General features: G+C 44.0%; 1 protein-coding gene across 3 annotated transcripts in view; it reads left to right on the top strand.

Annotated features, from left to right (window-relative positions):
- The first annotated feature begins 1,788 nt into the window (after positions 1 to 1,788).
- The window catches only part of csad (cysteine sulfinic acid decarboxylase), a 48,614-nt gene continuing 32,970 nt past the window's right edge, over positions 1,789 to 17,432 (top strand). The window contains exons 1-4 of one of the 3 annotated variants that reach the window (XM_059643336.1): positions 1,789 to 1,906; positions 10,834 to 10,991; positions 13,678 to 13,804; positions 17,306 to 17,396. In XM_059643336.1, the coding sequence (XP_059499319.1) occupies positions 1,858 to 1,906; positions 10,834 to 10,991; positions 13,678 to 13,804; positions 17,306 to 17,396 (425 nt within the window). In that variant the 5' untranslated portion in view covers positions 1,789 to 1,857. Of the gene's footprint in view, positions 1,907 to 2,313; positions 2,644 to 10,833; positions 10,992 to 13,677; positions 13,805 to 17,305; positions 17,397 to 17,432 lie in introns of those variants that run through there. The other 2 variants (XM_059643335.1, XM_059643337.1) reach the window with 2 other exon arrangements.

Below are 17,432 nucleotides of genomic sequence, written 5' to 3'. Positions count from 1 at the left end.
GGATGAGATGGTAGGTAGGAAATGGAGGTGCAGCTTGAGGTGGGAGGAAGTGAAGAACAGGTTAGGGAGGCAGAGACAGGCTGGGCTGGTTTTCGGATGCAGTGGGTGGAGGGGAAGAGCTGGGCTGGTTGTGTGGTGCTGTGGGGGGAGGCGACGAGCTGGGCTGGTTTTGGGATGCAGTGGGGCAAGGGGAGATTTTGAAGCTTGTGAAGTCCACGTTGATACCATTGGGCTGCAGGGTTCCCAAGTGGAATATGAGTTGCTGTTCCTGCAACCTTCGGGTGGCATCATTGTGGCACTGCAGGAGGCCCATGATGGACATGTCGTCTGAGGAATGGGAGGGGGAGTTGAAATGGTTCGTGACTGGGAGGTGCAGTCGTTTGTTGCGAACCGAGCGGAGGTGTTCTGCAAAGCGGTCCCCAAGCCTCTGCTTGGTTTCCCCAATGTAGAGGAAGCCACACCGGGTGCAATGGATACAATATACAACATTGGCAGATGTGCAGGTGAACATCTGCTTGATATGGAAGGTCATCTTGGGGCCTGGGATTGGGGTGAGGGAGGAGGTGTGGGGGCAAGTGTAGCACTTCCAGCGGTTGCAGGGGAAGGTGCCAGGTGTGGTGGGGTTGGAGGGGAATATGGAGCGGATAAGGGAGTCATGGAGAGAGTGGTCTCTCCGGAAGGCAGACAAGGGTGGGGATGGAAAAATAGCTTGGGTGGTGGGGTCGGATTGTCGATGGCGGAAGTGTTGGAGGATGATACGTTGTATCCCGAGGTTGGTGGGGTGGTATGTGAGAACGAGGGGGATCCTCTGGGGGTAGTTGTGGTGGGGGCGGGGTGTGAGGGATGTGTTGCGGGAAACGCGGGAGACGCAGTCAAGGGCGTTCTCAACCACTGTGGGGGGGAATGTTGCGGTCCTTGAAGAACGTGGACATCTGGGATGTGCGGGAGTGGAATGCCTCATCCTGGGAGTAGATGCGGCGGAGGCAGAAGAATTGGGAATAGGGGATGGAATTTTTGCAGGAGGGTGGGTGGGAGGAGGTGTATTCTAGGTAGCTGTGGGAGTCAGTGGGCTTGAAATGGACATCAGTTTCTAGCTATCTTGTTTTCTCTCCAGCTTCGGTCCGCCTCCCCCTCTCTCCCTATTTATTCCAGAACCCTCACCCCATCCCCCTCTCTGATGAAGGGTCTAGGCCCGAAACGTCAGCTTTTGTGCTCCTGAGACGCTGCTTGGCCTGCTGTGTTCATCCAGCCCCACACTTTGTTATCTTGGATTCTCCGGCACCTGCAGTTCCCATTATCTCTGAATCTACTGTTGGTCTGGGTTCTCCCCCACCCTTCCTTTTCCACACTAGGGGGCCCAGCAGCAGTGTTTATAACTTCCCCAAATCACCCGTGGCTGTGCATGTACGCCACAAGACCTTCTAAAGGTAGATTAGATATTTGTTACGAAAGAGGGATAGTTAAGCATGTGATTAAGCTATTCTTCCTTACTGAGGAGCCACATTTGTTAACGTTGTGTTCAGACTGTTCAATCGGATCTGATTTGTTGTGACCAACCCGAAAATGCTAACGTACTTATTCTCTCAGGTCCGTTGTGTGGTGTCAAACAATCTTATTTGACTTAAATCTGTCCTTGATTAATTAATCCTGTAGCAAAGGCCGGCCGCGTTGTTACTGGTGGGCACTGAGTTTTGGGGACGTACTCTGCTGATTGGGAGAGAGCTACTGGAGGCGGGATTGTAATTGACGTGAGGTCTTAGTGATCACTGAAACTGTAAAAAGTAAGTTAGTGGCTTCGGAGAGCAGCGAACGTAAACTAGTACTTTTAAATTCTCGGTAGTTTAACAGCTGCCGAGGATGGCAACGAACCACCACCAGCAGCAGCAGAAGAGAGGGAGTAGAAGTGGTACCGTTTTACTCATTTTTCCACTTGTAATCGCAATAATTGTGACTTTCCAGTTGCATTGTTGCCGAACAGTTTGCAGATGTTTATTGAGTTATTGTAAATCGTGAATACGGGAGAATAAGTTTTCTTTCCTTAAAAAGGATTCAGACGTGGAAAAACCTTGTTCCCTCTGTCGCTGTTACTTACTTACTGGATAAGAATCAGTTAACAGTTGAGTGGTAAAAGACCGGACAGTCTTTGCACTATCGTTTTCTTTAAAAGTTCACTTAAAATTCAAGCCCTGTTTTTTCGTAACTTGGGTGTGGTCTGTCGGTCCCCGCCTGCTTTGCCTTATAGTCACTTGATTTGTGCTATGATTCCCACCTGGGGGATGCGGGGTTGAGAAGAGAGTAACTGGCTTGCTCTTTCATGCAAAGTAGAGATGTAGAGATGGTAGCCACGTAGATAAAGAGCTCCTTTTTTTGGATCGGAGATGATTGCAGAATAGATTTACGAGAATAAAGTGGCTCATCTCCAATCTATCCCCGTAAGAAGTTGGGACTGTCCTCCTTGGAGTGGAGAAGGCTAAGAGGAGGTGGAATAGTGTGGTCACAGACTATGTCGGAGGTGAAACTGTTCCTCACTGGCGGATGGATCTAGAATCGGATTCCAAGTGATTGCTTCTTTCACCAATGGTGACATGAGGAAGAACTCTTTCAGGCAGTGCACGGTTAGGAACTGGAAAGCACCGCGTGAAGGTAGATTTCTTATCTGAAGAAAGGGCAAGTGTAGAGCACCACTAGGTGGCCTACTTTTGCGGTGAGCAGTGCTGACATGATGGGCTGAATGGCCTCCTGAACTGTAACCATTTTGTGACTCATTTTTGAGATCTCGGGCTGTTGACAGCTTGGACCAAACTATGGTTGCCGGGGCGGCACGGTGGCTGTGGTTAGCACTGCTACCTCACAGCGCCAGGGACCCGGGTTCGATTCTGTGCAATGTTTGCACATTCTTCCCCCGTATCTGTGTGGGTTTCCTCCGGGTGCTCAGGTTTCCTCCCAAAGTCCAAAGATGTGCACGCTAGGTGGAGCTAAATTTCCCTTAGTGTTCTCAAGATGTGTAGAGGGATGGGTCTGTGTCGGAGGCTCTGAGGGTCAGTACAGACTTGTTGGGCCGAAGGGCCTGTTTCCACACCTTGGGGGTGAAGAGCTGTATGTCCAATTTTCAGGCTGAATTTCTACAGCTCCAACCTTCATTAGCAATGAGCAAAGGCCAGACTATTGGAGTTTGGATTCATTTTTTTCAACAAAGACTGGTGAACTGAACATGGTGCTGAAGGTGTATCTGAGTGGAGCTCTATGCAGTTCATAGAACTCCTACAGTGTGGAAACAGACCCTTCACCCAAGAAGTCCACACTGACTCTCGGAGCCTCCCACCCAGACCCATTCGCCTATAAACCCACCTCAGTGCCCGTGGTTCTGTCAATATGGGCAATTTAGCATGGCCAACTTTCCCTAGTCTGCACATCTTTGGACTGTGGGAGGAAACTGGAGGAAGCCCACGCAGACACGGGGCGAATGTGCAAACTGCACACACAGCCACCCAAGGGTGAGATCGAACCTAGGTACCTGGTGCTGAGGCAGCAGTACTAACCACTAAGCCACTGTACTGCCCTAAACTATGTAGTTGGATTATGGCATTTGCTAACTTTGTATTTTGTTTGTTCTGTCAGTGTCACATTTGTCTTTGTCAATTGAGGATGTTGTGTATTGAGTTTGCTGAGAATCCCAAGGTTTCTTGCAGATTCATCTTTTGCTGTTTCCGCACCACTTGTAGATTGAGTTGTACGTTTAGAAGAGGAAAACGGCTAGTGCTTACAACTGAACACATTCCACTTCCATTGTTGTGCACGTTTGTCAAATCCCAATCCGAGTTGTCTCCTTCCACTGATTTTACTACTGAATGTGAAAAGGTTGTTCAATTTACATTGTTTCCATGAAAGTCTCTTTTTAGGAATGGCAGTGGATGCTAACATCAATCTCTGGGGAGTCCGACTCTCTACGTTTATCCCCTTTTTTTAAAAGCCCAGAATTCCCACACTTTTTTTAATTTTAAGTAACAGCCTTTCGTGTGAAATAAAAACAAAGTAGGCTGGAAATACCAGATAGTGTGCAGCTGGATGAACCCAGCAGGCCAAGCAGCATCTCAGGAGCACAAAAGCTGACATTTCGGGTTTAGACCCTTCATCAGACCCTCTGAAGAAGGGTCTAGGCCTGAAATGTCAGCTTTTGTGCTCCTGCAATGCTGCTTGGCCTGCTGTGTTCATCCAGCTTCATGCTTTATTATCTTGGATTCTCCAGCAGCTGCAGTTCCCATTATCACTAGGCTGGAAATACCAGCCTTTTGTGGAGAGTGTCAGAATTCCTGTTTCAGGGTGATGACCCTTTCACATGCTGCTTTGTCTAAAGCTGCCTGGCCGCACAGGGCTTTCCACAGTCAACTTGGATTGTCACCTTCCTTTGAAGGATTTGAGGACACTGGTCAAATGTGGTTTGTTTTTCTCATTCTTAATCTTTTGACAAGTGATTATATGGTCTTAAAATAGGTATCTTATTCAACAGTATTTGCTCTTTGCTACTAAATGACTGTCCCATCGTTTACTGTTCTGTGGTTTATCCTTGGGGTTTCTCCAGATGATTTTTGTTCATCCATACTAATTGTAAAAGAGACTAATTGATACATAGTTGTTCTTGTTTAGAGTCACAGACTAATAGCAGGAGTCTGCACCAGTCCAAACAAGCATTGGCCTATTCTCCTCCCATTTTCCAGCACTGGTCCATAGCCTTGTATGCTTTGGTATTGCAAGTGTGCATCTGTTTTGAGGGTTTCTGCCTCAAACATCCTGTTTGTTTCTTAAACAGACAGTGAGTTCCATATTTCCATCACTCTCTCTGGGTTGGAAGAAAAATTTCTTAAATCTATGTCCCCTGATTATTTGAGCCTCCACCAAGGGCAGAAGTTCCTTCTGTTAATGTGTGTCTCTCTCTCGCGTGCGCGCTCTCCACCCCCCCCCCCCCCCCCCGCCCTCTATCTGCTCCCCTTTTGGATCTGAACACCACATTGGTTTCTTTCCAACAGTGACCAAATGTTGCATGACCTCCACTCCTGCAGAACAGCATCGTTGTGTGCCCCCTTGCTATTGTCCAGTGACTGTGTGAATATCTCTCTAATCTCCTCTGTCTCGATGCCTCAACAGTCTGGTGTTAATCTGGTTTTAAATGCCCAGCACTCCCATCTCATATCTGGCTTATCTGTGAGGGGAGTGTTGTTCAAATCACCTGATTGAAAGCAATAATAATTCAGTGTTTTTTTAAACCTCTTACATTGCTGAACAGTTGTTCAATCTCAGCTGAGATTGAGTGCTAACTTGTGATATGGAAACAGATTCTGAACTATTCTCTTGCCTACTGATGGTGTGCTTTTTCCTTGTGGGCCACTATCCCTGTGTTTGCTTTTCTAATGTGTTGCTGTACGTTATTTCATCCTACTGATGCCTTTCCTGTTGTCCTCCACCCCAAACTTGGAGAGGAGGTGGGTGTATTTTGTTTTCCTCTTACTTTCTGTATCCATTTAGGATACAATAAAGATGTACTGATCCTGGATATGATATTTATCTTGTGTGCATGCTTTTGACAGCTAAGGTTTTTAGGCCAGTAAAACATAGCGACAGGTTAACAGATCTTGCAGCCGTAGAAGGGAATTTTTTTTTTTGGAATGAATGAATTGAATTAAAGCTTTAGATGGTGTTGCATGGGCAACCTGCTAAGAGAACACCTGGAGATGACAAAGGCAGAGAGGAGGATTTCAGCAGCACATGGAGATGTCTGATACCATGGCCCTGGGAATGGGTGGTATTTTGGTGTTTGTTTTATATGCAGAAGGTCCCTGATTCACCAGTGGTAACAAGGCATTATGAGCAATGTGTAACCTTACTTGGTGTATTAGGAAGGGGAAGACCTGGTGAATCACTGAGGTTCGTTTGTGAGCTTTGGTTAGTCACCACAACCCTACGTGGAGGTCTGTTTTTGTTAAAGTGCATTTCGGTGAGGTTTTACAGCCATGATTATTTGGCCCTGATGTCCTCTTCCTGGACCTTAGGTATATCCACAAGGGCTGTTTTAAGAGTGTTCCAGTATTTTGATCCTATGATCTCAGGAGTATGGCAAAATAGATCCAAGTCGGGATGGTAAGGGGGTGGAGGGGAGTTTGCAGGTCAGGTGTTCCTAGGCATCTGCTGCCATTGTTGCTCTCGATGGAGGTGGTGCTCACACACCCATTTAAATTACAATTGCTTAATCCTTTTATTTTCCACTTTTCTCCTTACACTTTAAGACATATTTTGTTATACCTCGAGCCCCCAACCGTTATAAAGCAATGAAAATGGGACATTGATAAAGGTCCTCACATAAATAGCATCAGGATTATTTTACAAGTGCCATATAAAATATATCAACATAGGAATTAAATCAGGCAACTTATTTACATGTAGACCAACACAGGCTGACTTCAACAGAAGTTACTAAAGCTCAGCAGGTCTGGCAGCATCTGTGAAGGGGGATTTAAAAAATATCAGATAATGTTTCAGGTCCAGTGACCCTTCCTCCAAACTGGGCCTGAAACAGTAACATTATTTGTTTTTCTTCAGTTGCTTCCAGACCTCCTGAGATTTTCCAGCTACTTCTGTTTTTGCATCGGCAGTTCTTTCATTTTTTTTTAAATAGGCTGATTTCACACCTGTAAATATGTAACTATCCTGCTGATAAGGTACAAGAGTCAAATTGCTTTGTTTTATTTCAAATTCATTTAACAATTGCTGAAACATTTGGTGTTCTCTTGTTTGCTGTATTGTCTTATTTCATACATGAATGCCTTGGCCCCATGAGAGCTGTAGCAAGAGTCAAAAGTAGCCCCAGCCCTGGTTTACTCTTCCCTTCTCACCAATGGGTGCCAGGCTCCTAACTGCACCTCAACCAGGTAGCCATTCCTTATGACCAGCGATGGGCTATTCAACAACAAACTCCCATCTTTTCTGCCCTATGAAGCCACTATCACTGACAGTTGCAGGGTGGCAGCCAGAGAAATTTATTGAGCATCAAATTGAAATTGTTCCTGGTGACCCCTGTTGCTGACTTCATTATACTAACCACTTTAAACCTACTGCACTTAGGAGCTGGGCTCAAGGTTGCTCCCTTCAGCACCTAGTTCATTCTGAGAATCCAAATGAGGCCTAGGACCATAAATCCATTTTTAGTGACTGCTCCTCCAACCGAGCCTTCCACATTGCATCATTAAAATGACAGCTGCAGGAACACAGCCAATGGAGAGGCTTGACTTTGCAGGAATAGGGAATAGACAGACTTGCTGTCCTGCATCAACCTCTGTTGCAGAAATAAAAATGCCATTTAATCAAGGAAGGTTCAAAGATCATTGTCCAATGACCCCAAAACAAAGGGTCAATGGAAATGCATCCATGACATTAAACACAGCATTTCCTTCATTCTTTAAAACATCAATTTTCCTCTTAATCTGTCCATTTTGTATTTTTGCATGACAGCTACACACGATTCTGCTTTTCCACTTCCAGTCTCAAAATCCATCTTTTGACTGTTTGTTTCATTTAAGGCTTTTAACCTTGCACAGTGAACTTTTTTTGTCACTTAATCTCTTCTACACTCCACCTTTATCACAGACCAAGCTTTGTCTTCCAAACCCACCCTCTTCACATACTTAAATCCTGTGACCTTTCATCTTACAGACCTGATGAAAGGTCACCCAGCAGATTCTGTGTGTCTCTACAGACTTCCAGAATTTTGTTTTCACTTCAGATTTTTGGCATCAAGTGTTTTGTCTTTGTTCACTTAAAAAGCCAGACATGTGCATGAAACTTGTACAGAATAAGGAAGCTTTTTATTTGCTCTTAATTGCTCTATGGCCTAGTGGGTTACTGAGGTCCATTATGGATGGCCAATAAATGCTGCCCTTGCCAGCAACACCCATTTCGCAGAAATGAATATGAACTAATCCATTAGTTCAGAGGAAGATTTTTTTTCTTGCCTTTTCCACCATGTCCCTCAGTAAAGATTTCATAGCACTAATTACATAATGGCTAGAAAACAGGGGGAGGAGGTCATTCAGTCCATAAAGTCTGTGCCAACTCTAACTCCACTCATCCAATCCCATTATCCTGCAATCTTCTCTTCAGCTAACAATCAGTTTCACTTTTCAAAATCTGCCTCCACCACAAATCTCAAGCAGTGCATTTCCCTTCCTGTCTTTGCTAATGGCAGAGTACAGGTATCTCATCTGCACTGATATGCAATAGGGCCTTTGTCAGCAGTAGTTCTCAAGAGGGTCATAGAACTAGGGTGTTGCTTTTTCTGCTGGATGTGAAATAGGTTTAAAATGGCTAATATAATGAAGTCAGCAACAGGGGTCACCAGGAGCAATTTCAATTTGATGCTCAATTTCTCTAGCTGCCACCCTGCAACTGTCAGTGATAGTGGCTTCATAGGGCAGAAAAGATGGGAGTTTGTTGCTGAATAGCCCATCGCTGGTCATAATGAATGGCTACCTGGTTGAGGTGCAGTTAGGAGCCTGGCACCCATTGGGGAGCAAGGAAGAGTAAACCAGGGCTGGGGCTACTTATTAACTTTTGCTACAGCTCTCATGGGGCTAAGGCATTCAAGTTTTGAGATAAGATAGTACAGCAAACAAGAGAACACCAATGTTTCAGCAATTGTTAAATGAATTTGAAATGAAAACAAAGCAATTTGACTCTTGTACCTTTATCAGTAGGATAGTTACATATTTACAGGCATGATATCAGCCTGTGTTGGTCTACATGTAAATATGTTACCTCACTTAATTCCTATGGTGATATACTTTATTTGGGACTTGTAAAATAATCCTGATGCTATTTGTGTGAGGACCTTTTTTATTCACGTCCATTTGTGTTGCTTTGTAATGGTTGAGGGCTGAAGGTCCGTCCAAATATCACCTTTTATCCTGTAAGAATGGAAAGATAAAGGATTAAGCAAGTGTATGAGCAGATGTAGCCATGCCAGGTCCTGACCCTTACCAGCAGGTGATTAGGAAGAGCACTGCCCTGGACCTGGTAGAATTTTGACAGAATGTGGTGACTGTCAGCCAGAATACATTGTGTATGAGGTGCAGGTGATCACCCTGTCTGACAGATGTGGCACAGTTACACTAGAGGTATACCCCAAGAGTGTCAAATAGTTGAGTAGATGGTGCCATTTGCAATTTGGGGTGGAGGAGTGTTTATTCTCTTCCTGCATTGGATGCAGGCTCTTTTGTGCAGGCTAGAGATGCTGACCCATACTCTGACCTCGCTTCAGACTGTCCAATAGAGTGGGAGGATTTTTGCCTTCCAAGGAAGATAAGCTCCTTAAACTTCCTGGATGGCCTGGGCCAGACCCTCCAGGAAGTGCTGTATTTCTGTCTGACAAGTCTGAGTAATCCTTAGTGTGTGGGGGCACCTGATACAGGCTTCAGTGATGCTGCAGGTTCACAGCGAGTGAAGTGCAGTCCAGGTGGCCTTTAATTATGGTGCCTGATCCTTCAGCTCAAAAAGCTGCTTGTGAAGTGGAAGGGGGAATGAGAACTTCCTGCACCTCTCTTTCTCCTCTGTCCTCCTTCCTTATGCAGGAGCAGAGGGACCTGGGATACCTGTGAATACCTCACTTGAATGTGCAAGGATACTTTGAGGGAGCGGGCACCAAGCATAAATGATCCCTGTGGGTATAAAGCACAAAAAGAAACACAGTTCTGATAAGTCCAATAACCTACCAGTTCAGCTTCAGCTGGAGTATTGTGTCCAGTTCCAGGCACCACATCTTAGGATGTGAAGCATCAGAAGGGTGCTGACACTATTCCAGACAATGGTTCTAGGGATTAGGTGCTGCAGTTACACGGTCAGATTGGGGAAGCTTTGGTTGTTCTCAAAAGTGAAGGCTGAAAGGGGATTTTGAGGGGTGTAGATGGCGGAAATAGGGAGAAGCTGTTCCCATTGACCATACGCACCAATGAGAATGCATCAATTTTACAGTAATTGGCAGGAGAAGCAATGGTGAAAGGAGGAAAATATTTATACAGAGTTGTTGGGATCAGGAGCCCACTAACCCAAGTGTGGCGGAAGCTGACTCAGTTGGATCACGGGGTTCTGGGTGATTAGGGTAGGGGGAGAAAATTTGTGACATTTTAGATGTCTTGGCTTTATATACCAGATCAGTGTGTTGACTGACTGGTCTTCTGTGTATAAGCTGAGCCTGGATACTGGAATTCATTCCAAAACCCCATCTTAAATTACCCATAGTGTCCAAGGATGTGCTGGCTAGGTGGATTAGCTATGGGAAATGCAGGGTTGCAGGGGCATCGTAGGGGATGCATCTGGATGGAATGCTCTTTTTGGATGGTCTGTGTAGATTTGATAGGCCGAATGACCTGCTTCCACACTATAGGGATCCTATGAAAAGAAGTCAGCTCATCTTCATGAAGGCTGTTGCAGATGGGCAATCATTGCTGACCTAGTCGTGATGCTCACAACCTGTGAATACACTCTTAAACATGTTTCTATTTCTCTCTCCACTTTTAATTTATTTTCACCCTTTTTTGTCTTTCTTTCTCCTCTTGTAGTTCACCATTTCTTTACAAGTGAAACACATCAGTTGCCTACACAAGTCTAGGCACTCCATTGCCTTTCCTCCAACCTTATCCATTTCTGCAAAAACCAGCACCACAAACAAAATGATCTGAAGGGTAACAGTTACAATGCAATGCAGAGTTTTTGTGACTTGGCAGCTTCTATTTTCATTGTTCCATGATCTGAGTATCTGTTTGGATTGTGTTTTCTCTCTTCTTTTGGAAGAGCTCAATGGACTATCAAGGAAGCATCCCAGCACTGTCGACAGTGTTTTACTGGATGGACCCCTGACTGACCCTGAAGCTGGAGAACAATTTGTGCAAGATGCGTTTCAGATCATTTTGGAGGAGGCCATCAAGAAGGGAACAAGTGTCAATGAGAAGGTAAGAATAATCTCAACTAATCATTGCATGTTCAGTGAGTAGCCATCAGATCACTTGCATGCTGGCCATTTTGGTGTGGTTATTGTCTGCATTTGTTTTGGTCCCATGACACATCCAGGCTTGAGAATCCCATGTAATTCTGTAGTCTAGGGAAGAGTATTGAGGTTGCTTGCTACTTACTCCAGAGTTTCAAGCAAAAAAAAAGTGAAGCATCTTTCACATGAAGCTTAAAAACCATGCTAATGGGGCCTGTCTGCTCTCTACAATGTCAAACACAAGTACCCCTGCTGAACATCAACCCAATTCTTTTTTTAAAAGTACCCTTTTATGGGTTGTGGTGTTGCTGTCAAGACAAGTTTGGTGTCCATCCCTAACTTTCTTTGACTGGAGTGAAATAGCCTACCAAGTCTCAACAGTTGAGTTTAGAGTCACGTGTGGGCCAGACCAGGTAAGGACAGCAGATTTTCTTCTCTAAAGGACATTTTATGAACCAGATGGGTCTTTTTGACAATTTCATGGTCACTGTTATTGAGAAAAGCTTTCAGATTTCACTCCTTTTGGATTTAAATACCTTTGGAATTCACACCCCTGCCTCCAGAACATTAGTCTGGACCTCTGGATTACTAGTCCTGCTGAGATCACCACTATGGAGTTATGAAGCACTCTGTTTACTGGTACTGTCTGGCCTGGTGATGAGGAAGAGTTCTGCTTCCAACTGAGTTTTTAAAATTCTTCCATTTGTGGGCTTTTTTTATTATTGCTGGTATATATGTCCTTGATTGCCTGAGATAAAGGAGCTGAGTAGTTGCCTAGCTGTGTAAGCATAGGAACACCAACGATGCAGTGAGGGAGGGAGTTCCAGGATTTTGAACCAATGATACTGATAATAGACATGGGTTTGGAAGGTGCTGTCTGAGGAGTTTTGACAAGTTACTGTGCTGCATCTTGTAGCTGCTGTGCACTGCTGCTACTGTGTAATCATGGAGGAAACAAAAGTTGGAGGTGGTGCCAATCAGCAGGCCATTTTGTTCTGGATGGTGTCAAGCTTGTTGCGTTGTTGGGAGCTGTATCATCCAGACAAGTAGGGAGTATTCCATTACATTCCTGTCTTGTAGATGATAGACAAGCTTTGGGGAGTCAGGACATGAGTTACTCACTGCAGTATTCCTAGCCATTGCATTTTATATGGTATGTACAGTTCAGTTTCTTTTGAGTTGTAAATCCAAGGATGATGTTAGTGAGGGATTCAGTGAAGCATTGCCCCAGATTCTGGGGAACCCTGATAGTTCACCTTTTATACTAATTTGCAAACAATAAAATGGCACTTAAGACTAAACACATGTCACTGTAAAGGGTCAACTGTACCCCTACTCCTGATTAATGCCTAGGGCTTTGATCCAATGGGCTGAGAAGTGGCAAATGGAGTGAAGTGTGAGGTGTTGCTTTAGTAAGGCAAACCAGTGCAGGACTTAGTTAATGGTACGGTCCTGAGGAGTGTTGCTGAACAGAGACTGAGGGGTGCAGGTGCATAGTTACTTGAAAGTGCTGCCGTGTAGCCGGGAAGGGAGTAACTTGGTATGGTTGCCTTCATTTTGTCAGTCCATTGAATATAGGAGTTGGGTTGTCATGTTGTGACTGTACAAGACACTGGTTTGGCCATTTTTTGGAATACACCATTCAATTCTGAATTCCCTGCTAAAAGAAAGATCTTGTTAAATTGGAAAGGGTTTAGAAAAGATTTATAAGCATGTTTCTGGGATTGAAGAGTTTGAGCTATAGAGACAAGCTGAATAGGCTGGGGCTCTCCTTTCCTGGAGTGTTGGAGGCTGAGGAGGTGAACTTCATAGAAGCTTAAAATGATGAGCATGGATGGGGTAAATAGTCAGGGCCCTCTTTGCCTGGGTAGGGGTGTCCAAAACAAGAGGGCATAGGTTTAAGGTGAAGGGGGAAAGATATATAAAGGGGATCAAGAGGCTGCTTTTTCACACAGGGTAGAGCATGTATGGAATGATCTGCCAGAGGAAGTGGTGGAGGCTGGTACAATTACAACATTTAAAAGGCATCTGGATGGGTACATGGACAGGAAGGGTTTTGAGGGGAATAGGCCAAATCCTGGCAAACGGGGCTAAATTAATTTAGGATATGTGGTCAGCATGGACAGGTTGGACTGAGGGGCCTGTTTCCTTGCTGTACATCTCTATAAAGCATGTGCTGAAGGAATGATGTCATGAGATCTGCTCACATGGAACTGAGACCTCATTTAAGAGGTCACTTACAAAACACTGCTTGACTGTGCTTTTATAACTGTCAACAGCCTTTGTGTTCAAATTTTGTAAAAATAAATGATATTCCTTCTGTCTGATCTTATTCATCTGGTAGAGTTGTATCTACTTCCACCAGCCCTGTCTCCCAAACTTTACAAGAGACAGACCTGTATGCAACTCCTGTTTGGAATTTGTTGCTTAGTGTTGGAATTTTCTTGCACGTGACTCTAGATCCACAATTATGTGGTTGACACTCCACTACCCTGTGGAGTGGCCTAGTAAGTCACTCTGTTCAAGGGTAATTAGGAATGGGTGAGAAATGCTGGCCTCCCCAGCAAAACCCATAATCCATGAAAGGATTCCTTCAAACGTGGCACTTAATTTTACAATGTGGCAACCTCTATTCCTACTTTTATCTGTAGGTATGTGAATGGAGTGAACCAGATGAGCTACAGGATCTTCTTGACCTTGAGCTAGTTGATGCTGGTGAGCCCCATGAGAAACTGCTGGAGCGATGCCGAGTCATAATTCGATATAGTGTCAAAACTGGTCAGTAATTTCCTTGTCTTTTTTATTTTGAGGGTTTCAAGTACCTATCTCTTATTGTGCATGTCAAAATACACGTGCAGCATCCTAATTTGTCAAAACTGTATGTCTTCAAAGTTTGTTTCAAATTCCTTAAATCCCTGTTGGCTGTCACATGTCTCTGCACCCACCTTATAAATTGCTTTTTTTGGTCTCTGATTTGGCTCTGTTCCTCCCTTTTCTAATTTAATCTTCAACTGTCTATATATGCCTCTTGAAGACTTTGGGATTTCTCTAGTTGCTGCCTCATCTCATCTCATTGTTTCTCTTGGCTTTACTACCTCCCCTGTCCTGAAAAACTTTGCTAAAAGGAATATTTTTCACCCAATCTTGCCCTTAATTCAGCCAGGACTCTGTCACTGCTACAGCATCATAATTCCATGCTGCAATATGGGTATGTAACTCCAACCTTTTATTTTGCATACTTCCTGTATTTACAAACATTCACATTAACTCTCTTTTGGACTTTCTTTCCTTTTTGTCCTACTCTGATCTGACCTATTACTGACTCTTTTCTATGCTAGTGCCAGCTGTATCCTTGCGTTTTTTTTCGTGTGTGTGTGTGTGAGCCCTGATGTTCACTTCTAACATAATCTCATGATTTCCACCCTCTGCCAAATTAGTTTAAACCTCTACCCAATGGCACTAGCCAAATGCTGCACAATGGTCCCAGTCCCAGCTCTGTTTTAGGTACAACCTAGATGGTTTCTACGAGTGCCATCTTCTCCAGACCATGTCCAGTTCCAGAAATTTTAAAGCCTTCCCTCTTGCGCTATCTTTCCAGCCGAGCAATTCATCTGTTTTATCGTCCTATTTCTGTACTGGGAGTAATCTGAAGATTACTACATCTTTGTCCTGCTTGTGAACTTGGAGCTCTAAATTCTGATTATTTATTTTTTAAAGGGCATTTTTTAATTACCACCACCCCCCCCCCACACACTCAAGTTATTGGGTTCCAACATGGACCACAGCCTCTGGCTGTTCACTCTTGTCCTAATCCTGACATGGGATCTCTTGTTGTGCCATCAAGATATCTGGTATTAGTCTAAGTAACCTGAGGCCTTACAAAGGACTCTGAGTGATACTTGCGTATGTGTACATTACTGTTGGGTATGCAGACTTAACACTGAGCTGGAGCCAAACTACAACAAGTTAGTTCATCCTAGGGGTCATCCACTTATACCCTAATGGCGGAGCTTATCTCTTGATTTTCAAGTAATAATTGGTTTATATAACAGTAATGGGTAACTTCAAGTTGTACATGTGAGATAAACCAAATCAGCACCTGCTATTGATGATGAATTCCTGGAGTGTGTCAAAATGGCTTTCTTGAGCAATATGCTGAAGAATCAATGGGGGATTGGAGTCTTTTAGGTATAGTATTACATAAGAGCTAATTAAACTTTACCTTTTGGGGTTTTTCCCCAAAACATTGAATAGGAATGGTGACCGATGGTGGCTATTGAAACAAGATAGATTGCATTAGTGCAAAACCTGTGGCCTAGAAGGATGCCAGAAAAAGTAGGGAAGCCTGAGAATGGGGAGTAATTTAGAGCTTGGCAAATGATGAAACTTCTGAAAGGGGAAATCCGAATATGATTGCAAGCTGATGAGAAACGAAGGTGAACTGTAAAGGTTTCTTTAGGTATGTGGGGGAAAGAGAAGGAAAAAGTGACTTCAGATTAATGGTAGGTCCAGTCTAGGTTGTGATAAGACAATGTCCTGTGGAGCTCTGGAAAATAGCGGAAAAACTGAACAATTGCTTTGTATCTGTCTATGTGGACACTCTTTTCTAGGAACATTAGATAACCAAAGGACTTGTGTAATTGAGTTCCTCAAAGGAACCAATATTAGTCAAGAGGTAGTACTGGGGTGTCCGGGACGGGGGTGGTAGTTGGATTGAAGGCTGATGTTAATCCTCCTGAATCAGTTAAGTCACAACTCTGTTGAAGGACATGGCTTTAGAGTTGATAGATCTAGTTATCTTTCAAAACTCCTTCATTTCTGGAAAGGTTCCCACTATTGTACCCCACTATTTAAGAAGTGAGGGAGAGAGAAAGCAGGACAATAGAATCACTTTCCTGATATCAGGAAGTGGGTGGGGGGGGGGTAGTGTTTATAATAGATTTTAAAATGCAATAACTGCATAATTTAAAACAAAATGTTGGCAGCATTCATGTGGATTTATGGATTGACAAACCTGTTGGAGATTTTCTTTCCTTGCTTTAAGAATTGGGCCTATTTTTATGCATCCTTTTAATCCTATTTAGATGTATCACTTTGCACACCATCTCAGCATTGCATTTCATTTTTCACCTGTCTATCTTAACAAGCCTGTCTGTGTTTTCTTCAAGATTGTTATTCTCCTTTTATTATTTACTATGATTGAGTTCTGTCATACACAGATATTAAAATTCTGTATTGAGTACACAAGGCCCAGTTATTAATGACACCACAGTTACTAACCTTCACCTAACTGGCCTGCAATCTGCAGATATTGATTTTTGTCTCTCTCCCTTTTTTCTTTCTTTTGCCCCCCCCCCTTCTTTCTTCCCTGAGCCCAGTTTCAAACATTTTATAGTCCTCTGGCACCATTGCCTTTGCCACCTATGGTCAGAGGCTTGTGGCCACAACCTCTCCAATTTCCACCTTTGCTTCCCTCAGTAACTATGGGACACATCTTAACTGGATCTTTTATTGGATGACTGCCAACCTTTTCAGCTCATCCCCTTTAGATAGGACTGAACTCATTGCACGTACTCCACTTCACTGGCTGAGAGATGTGGGACTTGGGGAAGGATCTCGCTCGCCCTCTTGTCCTTCTAAATAGACGTGCGAACTTCCTCGCTTTATTGAGAGCACTTGACCGTGGCATTTGCCATGTGTTGGCACCACACTTGCCTCGGTTTGTTGCAATGTTGATAGTGCCAGAGCAATCCTTGTAGATTTTGATGAGAATGGGCAAAACATTAGATCTAGAGAGGTCTCAGATTCAGTTATTAAACATGTCACATCACTACTGGTGGCTAGATTAAGTCTGACTTAGCCAACACGTACAACCAGTTGTCTGAGATGAAATATCCATGTTGAATCTGCTGTTACTCAGGACTGCAACTCATCTGGTAAAATGACTGTGCCTTTAGTGTTGTAAATGCTTCACAGGAGCATTATTGGACACACTTTGACACAACACCACATTAGGATATATTCAGACAGGTGTCCAAAATCTTGGTAGAGGTAAATTGTCAGAAGCCTCTGAAAGGAAGAGCGAGGGTTTAGTGCAACTGAAGTGGGCTGAAGCTTGAGTGCAATAGCTTTCTTTGCATTTTCTACTTTCCAATTCAACTGAGATGTGTGATAACAAGGTGTAGAGGTGGATGAGCACAGCAGGTCGAGCAGGAAAGCTAATGTTTTGGGCCTAGACTCCCACTACAACTGAGATATGTCTTTGTTTACTCCCTTCAGCTCATCCTCGATTTTACAACCAGCTGTTTGCAGGACTGGATCATCATTCCTTGGTTGGACGTTATATAACAGAAACCCTGAACACAAGCCAGTAAGCAACATTTACTGATGGTCCCATCCAAACACT

Source organism: Stegostoma tigrinum, chromosome X, assembly GCF_030684315.1.
Source record: "Stegostoma tigrinum isolate sSteTig4 chromosome X, sSteTig4.hap1, whole genome shotgun sequence".
In the NCBI taxonomy this organism is placed as follows: Eukaryota; Metazoa; Chordata; class Chondrichthyes; order Orectolobiformes; family Stegostomatidae; genus Stegostoma; species Stegostoma tigrinum.
Note: the sequence above shows the minus strand (reverse complement) of the source record. Positions and strands in the feature narration are given on the sequence as shown.